At 34.0% G+C, this 9,794-nt stretch overlaps 1 protein-coding gene across 1 annotated transcript in view; it reads right to left on the bottom strand.

The window, feature by feature from the left end:
• Positions 1-8,751, bottom strand: part of LOC117122249 (short transient receptor potential channel 4-like) — a 35,498-nt gene extending 26,747 nt beyond the window's left edge. Inside the window, exons 1-3 of the mRNA XM_033267782.1 lie at positions 8,656-8,751; positions 7,591-7,766; positions 473-597 (exon numbers count right to left, since the gene is read on the bottom strand). Coding sequence (XP_033123673.1) covers positions 473-597; positions 7,591-7,766; positions 8,656-8,660 — 306 coding nt within the window. The 5' untranslated portion in view covers positions 8,661-8,751. The remainder of the gene's footprint in view (positions 1-472; positions 598-7,590; positions 7,767-8,655) is intronic.
• Positions 8,752-9,794: the final 1,043 nt, after the last annotated feature.

Genomic DNA, 9,794 nt, shown 5'->3' with positions numbered 1-9,794 from the left:
AAGAAACAGAAACATGAAAAAAAAAAAAAAGAAAAAAAAAAAAAAAAAAAAAAAAAAAAAAAAAAACACTTCGGAACAAAATAGGGCGTTTTTTCCTGGTGTACTGCCAAAACACACCACAAAGAAGGACGACACTGGAAACAAGTCTTCAGACACAGTGGATTATCCTTGGTGTTTTCACACCAAAGACTACTCCTTACTGACCATGAGAAAAAGGAACAGTGATTCAAAATCGAACTGATTTCCTGTGACGAATAATATAACCACAGGCGCGCATTGCGTCGAATTTAAATCCCGGATGCGATTAGAAACCAGTAACGAGCCTGACGTCACAATTGGTGTCTTACTATGAATTGGTAGAAACGTTATGACATAATCACGTTAAATACTTAGTGATCTCTTAGTGATATATTTTTTATATTAATCATTTTCAAGCATATCATGCAAAAACCGACAACAATAAAATAATTACCTTATTTGAGGTAATGTCTGCGAATTCACAAATTATTTCAACTCCTTCCAAGTATTCCGCATCAACTGCTCGAAGCAAGGAATCTCTGACATTAACTTTGTAATCAATCAGTATCTTCAGCATCTCTAGAGAAAGAAAATCCAATGACAGCAGTTTATAACAAGTGTCTGAGGTGTACCCCGGGAATAGGGACGATACTATTTTTACTATAATGTTGACCGCCATGAGAATTCCTGTCAATATATAAGGCATATTAAATACTTTGTTCGTCTCCATTGTTATAAATATTTACTGATTAATGTGGTGTTGTTTATTGTATGAAATATAATCATCTGATACGTAATTAACTTTAACATGTGGGTGAGAGGTGGATTGTGTGATAAAGTACAACACAATAACATATACAACTAATTTTACATATACCTATATAATTTGAACACTTGTGGGTCACCACCTATAAAGTTAGTTCTGACTAACTATTCTAACTAATAATAAGTATAATAATAATAATAATAATAAGATGATAATGATAATAATGATTACAATAATGCTGATACCGATGGTGATGATAATATTGATTCTGATGTTGTTGATGCTAGTACGGATACTGCTTACCATAATGCTGACAATGATGTTGACGAATGCTGATGCTAATGTTGAATCTGATGTTAATACTTGTGCTGATGTTGATTATTATTATTATTATTATTATTATTATTATTATTATTATTATTATTATTATTATTATTAATATTATCGAGTATTATTATTATTATTATTATTATTATTATTATTATTATTATTATTATTATTATTATTATTATATTTGGCACAGCGGGAACGGGTTTGGTTTCCCAAACTCGAGGTCGGGGTTTCAATCCCTCGCTGTGCATTTCGCTTGTGACCTTGAGCAAGACACTTTATCTGCATTGCTTCTCTTCACCCAGGAGGAGTATAAATGGGAACCTGGTGGGGTTACCTCCTCCTGCGCTGATTACCAGCAGCAACACTTAGCATGTGGACCCAATGACCAGGGAAAAGAACTGCGCTTTATAACCGCAAGGAAGAGGCGCATTATAAATGACCGTACCAATACCAATATTCTCAAATTGAGTACCGGTATGCTCTTCTATTCAGTATTGGCAATTTTAGGTATTATTACATTCTTAACATGCAAAAAAGAATAATTATATATTATATAATATTGAATTATAATTATTAATTTCATTCCGTCATTACAGCGTCAGCATTGAATGAAAATGTAAGACAAGTATTATTAGAGTAACAAGAAACACACTTAAAAATCAAATGAGATTTTATTAACATAACTTAAAGCAACAAAAACATACTCGAAAACAAAAAACACCATTTTAATTAATCAAGGACTGACTTTAGTAATAGAACAATGCACTTTCCCAAGCAATATCATCGGCGATAGTCACATTGTCTATGAACACGGCCATGTATAAATAATATAACTGGTTATATATCTACTTAGGAGGCCATTATTTAAAGTATAGTACTTTTCTTGAGGACTTCATTTTAAATTAAGGAATCAAAGAGTTTCTGAAAAGCACGACTTCTATTTAATATTAAATCTGTTAATCTGACGGATTGTAAAGCTTTCAGTTACTGTCAGTTATAATCGATTGGTTTAAGATGATTGTTGACTTTAGAACTGAAAGCGTACATTATCACTTGTATTTATATCGAGTTGAGGTTTTTAAATCAGCTAACATCTTAATTTTGTTCACCGCGACCTGGATAAAATGTATTTTTATCCATTGTGATGTTGTTTTATAATCCACCTGTACCAAACAGGATGCATAACGCCAAATCAAATAATAATTATACTGATGATGACGATGATGATGATGATGATCATCATCATCATCATCATAATGATGATTATAATGGTAGATGGATTGGTTGGGCAATCCATGTCAAAATCAACTTGTTCGGTTTTTCACCTTTTTTTCTAGTTTTAACAACACTACTTTTTAATTGTTGTTTTAAGTCATGTTTTACTCCAAAGTATTTTACGGTGTATATGCAATTTTTTTTTAAGATTTTAGATAATGTTTAAACTTTTTCCAATGTTTTTACAATTTATTTAATGTACTGTTCTAAATTGTTCTCAGTTCCATGCATTTTTGCGACATTTGTTTTTATCTTTTTATAAATTTTATGAAGTTGCCAACTCTTTATTTTGATGTCTGTAATGAACAAGCACCACTTTGGATTTTAAATGCTATTGCTTGTTGAGAACGAATAAGGATACTACTTTTCATAGAATAGATGAATACGATGAAGCGTTGAACGGCTGATGATAAATTATGTTGTATATAATAATTACTATGTAACAGAATAATATGATGATCACTAATTTGCTTAGGGGAATACTGCAGCACTGCGTAAGATATCATCATCATCATTTTATAGTCTGCTAGTCTGCTAAGAGCAGGTTAATGCATCACAGGGAGTGTAACGTTCTTATTTGTGAAGTGGAAGAAAGTTCAGTATGGATATGACAGAAAAATATAAAAGATAACAAAGGTTATCAGAATTTAAAAACAACTTGGAAAGTAGATAAAACAATGTTGGTACTGTGGCTATGTGTAAGCAACATAGGAATAGAACAAGTAAATTTTATAATTTCAGGAGTTTGATAACAAACAAAAATTAGATGCGAGAACGACAAAGGAATTGGAATTGCCAAGACCACATGGTGGAAAATATGAGAGGTTAACAGGTAACACAAGGCAAGAAAAGATGATGACGCTTTCATGTTAATATTTTTAAAAAATACCGTAAAATGATGTGCTTTCAAAATAGCATCCAACAGCTAGCGTAATCCGCATCTTAAGGGCTTCATACATAATGTGATGTAATCTATTTTATTCAGTTTCATAATTTAGCCTTGTTAATAGCGAACTATTATTTCCTACTGCCTACATACACACCCTGTCCTTGAAGTTGAAGTTAAGAAGACAAATATCCACTACCAACCCATCAGATAGTCATGACGACCAACGGCATTCCTCTCAAAGTTGTGGATCATTTTCAATGACTGGCTAAGCAATTCCATTTGTGTCTACTGGGCTAAAAAAGGCAAATGGACCGTCGCACAAATTCTTAAAAAGTGGCCAACAAGCCAAGCGGCAGGGTGCCGTAGCGCCCTAGTGTATTGGAGAAGGAAGGGGTGGCAGGCGGGAAAAAGAATTTCCAAGGAGTTATCGGTGCACGGAGCTAGGTAATTACAATCCGCAACGAGAAAAGGGGTCCGGTTATGATTCCACACGAGGAAATGCAATAGGTTGAAATTATTACGCCGAACGAGTGACACCAATTGGGGTGTACCTACGCCCAAAGAGTTTTTCCGCTGGTGTCGGAAAATTTATTTTTCTCTTGTACGCTCTTTAAGGGTGCCACTGATACAAAAGTGTTGTCTCCGAATTAATTAATTAATTAATTAATTAATTAATTAATTAATTAATAAACAGCACACATTCTAGCAGATACTGATGAGTTTAATTACCGTACTGTAGTATCCGTTGTTCCGTGAACTCCCCCAAACGCTCAGAGCAAGAATATTTACTCTATGATGAACTGTACTGAAGAACAAAACTTAGTGTATCACCAGTAAGTTTACAGTACTTTAAAATGGCGGATTCACTGGGAAGCCGGTCCGGTGCTCCTTACTTTTTTTAATTAAAATGTGAGAAATCTGATAGTCAATCTCTGGTATCTAAAGGCGCCATAGCCATAACATTTCAACTCAGTTCCATTTATGTTGGGGCTGAGGTAGTCTGGATCATGTTAGCTCCCTATCTGTGTCCTCTATTTCTATTCTCCTACTACCATTACTTAGAAACTATGAATTTTACATTTTTATTCCATTTTAAATCATCTTGCATCCAGTCACAAAGCATTTTCTTAGGGTGTCAATTGGACAGTTATTTATTGTGATGGAGTCAACAATAGGGGCCGATTTTAAGAAGCAGAATTGTTGTATTTTACACTTGGAGGGATGTTTCAACTTGTTTTGTTCTGACCGATTACAGACTACATTAAGATGTGTTTACATATATCGTTTTCAGGTAAATTTCACCCAGACTATGACATCAACTTCTAAATTGTAATACATCATTGATTAAAACTAGGAATATGATTGGAAGTAGTGTTGTCCATTGTGAATACCACACGTTAGATGAACACTAATTCACTTTGACACACCAATACGTCTTGGCCCCATATTACAAATAAACCGAACTGCCATATTTTGCGTAACAACAACTTCCTTTTTGTGTACAATGAGCAGAGAGTAAGGGCAAGAAAAAAAGATCTGTCTCCAGTTTTTGTCTTAGCCGTCGGTTACCTGAAATGTTTTATTCAGCTAAACACCCAATAAGCTTAAGCCTATACAATCGCTATAGTCCTATTTATTCATATATTTACCGTTACATACCACTGTGAAAAGTTGAACTAATTTAGCTTCTTTTTCTATCTAAGTACAGTTTCAATATTCCCAATATATTGCGACAATTTATTTTCTTTAAGCCAGTTATTTGTATGAGTAGGCCTATAGCTCATTATTTAATAATGAAAGCAATTTGATCAGGATCTTTGTTATCTACGACTAGAGCAGTATCGTCTATATACAAGAGCATATATACAAGAGCATAGCTCAGTCTGGTGGTAGCCAATCCAATCCACTTACATTAACTGGTAGTAGCCATGTATTGTGTGCGTGGAGATCTCCTGGTCCCCGGTTCAATTCCCATCGCTTCTCTCCTTGCTTTCCTCCTTGAATGCGTTAATGGACGCAGACACTCTTCTGAAATAGTAAGGGATTGTCTTCTACTGCACTGTCCAATCACTATCAGGACCCAACTGGAAGTAAGTCTTCTTCGGACTTTCGTGGGCGGTAATCCTTGGTGTTTACACCGAATAAATCCAACTCAATCTCTTTACACTAATTGGGATATCATCTATATAACATAGGCCTATGAATAATAATGGGCCTAGTCCAGTGTACTGCCTTGCGGTACGTTGCATGAAAGGCTTTGACATTACTTAATTTAAACTTCTCTTGATAGGATCGAACCAGCTAACATTACCCACTCTCATCAACGTGTATATGCATCCTCAATTAAAATGTACCTATATAAATACTCTGTATATATTTTCTAATGTTAAGCCAAATATTATGATAATTCTGAATAATTAAAATGCTCATGTAAAACGCAAATTGTTCTTTCACGTTCAAAAGCAATAGGCATATGCGCATAGTTATCAACCCGAGAGATTTGAAATGCGTGAATGACTGCACCAGTTGCCTGGAGGGGGCGGGGGGGTTCGTTTCGACGGTCTGAGCATTTTAAAGCTTATTCAAGGAGTTGGAGTTGTTTGTTGACAAGACAATACGGTACCGGGTACAAAATATTTTTATTAAAGCCACGTATAATTTGAGTTTCAAAGTATGTTTAATATACGCACCCAAACTATGTACATACACATTTCAATAATTAAACAAACAAAAAATGAATTGGCATATAGTGATTAATTTTTAGTAACGCGTAAGTAAAACGTATTTACGTTACTGTACTTTACTGACTGCGTGCGTGTTTGATGCTAACTGACAACTGCAGTTTCAGTCACTGCATGACCGTTTTTATATTTTTAATAAAACCAATTTCTTCTAATTTTCAATGCATTTTCCCCTCGTGATAATTCGTTATCAAGCATAGACTTGTGCTAAATGAGTGACAAATTTATGATCACGCACGTGTTTGTGCAAAATGCGTGTTTCATCCAATATCACTTTGAAATGCGGGACCGTCCCGCACGATGCGAGACGGTTGGTAACTATGTTTGCGGTTTGAAATGTCATCATGGTCAATACATTCACTTCTTGGCACGTATAACCAAGACCAGACAAATATAATGGAGTGGTTATTCGATTAGTTTATAGTAACACATTAACTATTAATACGTTCCTTACAAGTTGATTACGTTATAATCTATAAATCATCCGCCCGCGCGTAAAGGACACTCTAGCTTGATGCTATCATAATTCAGAGTCAGAAGCCAAATTCTGATTTAAAAAGTAAACTGAATTAAATATTGTAAAAGACAATCAATCAACTGATTTTTATTCATTCTTTTATTTCTTATAAATACGATACTCTTTCCCACTAAGAAAATTAAAGTAGGGATATTTCGTGATCGTTTTTATCAGTGTGTTCTATTAGTGTAATGTATTCTAAACACGCCGTGTATGTCTCAGATAGATAATTACAGTAACCAGTCATTGTATTGGCCCAGTAGATATAAAACATGTTTTGCACAATTAATACACGGACTTCCACGTTAAATAGGTTCAGTCCAAACGCGTATTGGAAGAAGTGCATCACTGAAAGACGTGGGAATGAAATCATAATTTTATTAGTTTTTCTTTCATTCGCAACCATATCTTATTTATAATGTATACGGTATTAAACAGAGGTATACAATGAATAAAAAATAGATTTGGTGGAATTAGATGTTTAACGCAAGAGTGCAATTTGTAATACAGATCGTTTAATGGATCATCACCCGATCCTTTTGCAATTTTCATATCTATCTTCACTTAGATCATTTTCATTGGTGGGCTTATATTATTTTATTGTTTTAATAAATGCTGCGATTAATCCTACTAGACAGTTAACATTACATAAAACGGTATATTGCCCTGATTCTTAATAAGAATGATATGAGGTTGGCGAGAGTGATTGTTTAAATGACATAAAGTGTATACGGTAGGTAATAATGGTTGTGATAATGAAGAAGAGGAGAAGGAAGAAGAAGGTGAAGACGAAGATGGTGGTGATTATGATAATGACGACGAAGATAGTAATAGTAACAGTAAATAACAATAGTAATATTAATAAAAAATAATAATAACAATATCATTATTATTAATTACGCCTATAATATAAATATTATTAATTACAATGATATTAAAAACTCATTGTTATTATCACGGTATACGAATATGTGTTTTCAAATATTATTTGAAAACAAGTACAGACAAATATGAAAGAAACTATACAGTATATAAAGAAACGTCATCATACCAGTATTTCTCTTTTCAATGGCCAAGTCGATGGCGGAGTCGCCATTGTGGTCCAGACAGTCCTTGTCGAAAACTTTGATATTCTCTAGAGCAAATTCTGCAGCCTCACGATCACCCCTTTTAACAGCCTCCAGGTAAAGTCGATCCACTAGGCGATTCTTACGTTCTTTGCATGAACTCATTTCAAAATACAGTCACAGTTACAATGCGAAAACACAATGTGTAGTATCTAGTTTATTTGTACAAATGTTACCCCTATTATTATATACATTTTTTAATATCAGATTCAACTCTGCATTGGCCAGTGGCATTAGGTTTCCCGTTTTTCAAAAATGTGACAACATTTTTAACATATACTGGTTTTCCTCATTGACGAAAATGTCTTCAGTCGAAAACGTTATGTCCGAATAGCAACTGATGTATTGTTCACCACAAATATTAACTTCTTTTCATCTCCCTTTATACATTAAACATAAAAACGTATTAGTTCACACATGAGAAATATTCCAAAGTATAATTCCCAAACTACCCTGTTGGGTATAATTAAATTAAGATGAACAAATCTACTGATGTAGGTACCGTCTAGACGGATTACGATTTATGAATACGAATATCTATCAAATCTCCTTTATATAATGTTACAAATTACGACCATTACGTACAAATGAATCCGATGAGGCTATGTTCTTTTAGTCGAACATGGAACTGAAAATCCATATACAAAGTTTTTTGCATATATTCTACTTCCGTAAATCTCTCTTTTTGGAATAAATGACATTCCTTTCAACTTGATATTGTATATGCTTAATTCTACTCAATGTCTATCGTTGTATACTGATTATATATATGATTATTTTGGCAAAACTTCACATGGAATTATCAGTCAACTTGTATTTTGCGAAGAGATGATGATGGACGACTGGTAGCAGAATTATAAAATTTCTTTTAGACAATTCAAGCCAGTACCGTATGTCTACAAAATTTCCTCGTATAAAGACGTCAAACCTCGTTCGAGATTAGATGTTCTTTAAAAGTAGTAGCGTAACATTATTGGTAGAGTACTCACCTCATTGCTATTGTTGTCGTCAGCAATACAAGCGCGTAAAATGTGTGGGAAACTTCAACCTACCACCACCGTAGCTTTTGACAACCTGTAATTATCTGTCGGCTTTTGTGTCTTCGCAGCACGCGCGGATTTATGAATAACTGAACCTGCGCAAACGATTATTGTGAGGGGTGGTTCATTCGCAGAGACAATATAGATAGGCCTATAAATAATAAGCAATTAGTAGAGCTCCGCATAGTACACTATAGGAAAATTATAATACGAAGGTTAGATATAATGCTTGAAAAAATTTCCTGAGGGCCTGAAAGGCCCGAAAGAAATTTTTGAATGCATTAAATCTAACCTAAGTATATTAATTTTCCATTTACATCTACAAATATAAATACGCACACGTATACTGATAATATCACTATAGCAACCGATGACTGCTACAACAGTTGGTTTTAAAAAACTAAAATTAAAAGACGACGATTGACTTATAAAGCAATTAGTAGAGCATGCATCGTACACTAAAAGGAAAATTATTATACTTAGGTTAGATTTAATGCATTCAAAATTTTTTTCAAGCATTAAATCTAACCTTTGTATAATAATTTCCCTATAGTGTATTATGCGATGCTCTACTAATTTCTTACTATTGCAATATATATGCATCATATTTTCAAATGCGCTTTTTTTTTCATGGGCCTACATCTCGCGTGTTTCCTTTAATTACAGTAGTGTATTAGTTACAGTGTAAGCGGTCTACATCAACATAATGACGGCATTATACACCAGCTAGTAGAGTCATTTTCATTTGATCTGTGACTAATTTTAGGATACCTTTCTTTCTCGATGGATTTGGCAAGATGGACCAATTTAGATATTTATTTATTTTATTTCTCCCAGATATGGGGGAAAGTCCCGTTTGGGGGCGTTTTTCAAAATGACCGCCTGTTGATTTGGACGCTTGTATCTCGATAACCACTGGTCAGGGAGACTTGATTTTGGTCCCAAATTGTTCACAATATGCATGTTCCTATTTGTTACAACTTTTTATCCAAAAATGGCGGAAAGTGCGATTTTTGAAAGCTTGACCTTTGACCTTGTATTGTCATATCTCGGTAAATACTGGTCACAGAGACTCACAATTGATTGTG

This window comes from Anneissia japonica, unplaced genomic scaffold (assembly GCF_011630105.1).
Source record: "Anneissia japonica isolate Jap-2015-1 unplaced genomic scaffold, ASM1163010v1 scaffold287708_len1499824_cov190, whole genome shotgun sequence".
Lineage (NCBI taxonomy): Eukaryota > Metazoa > Echinodermata > Crinoidea > Comatulida > Comatulidae > Anneissia > Anneissia japonica.
Note: the sequence above shows the minus strand (reverse complement) of the source record. Positions and strands in the feature narration are given on the sequence as shown.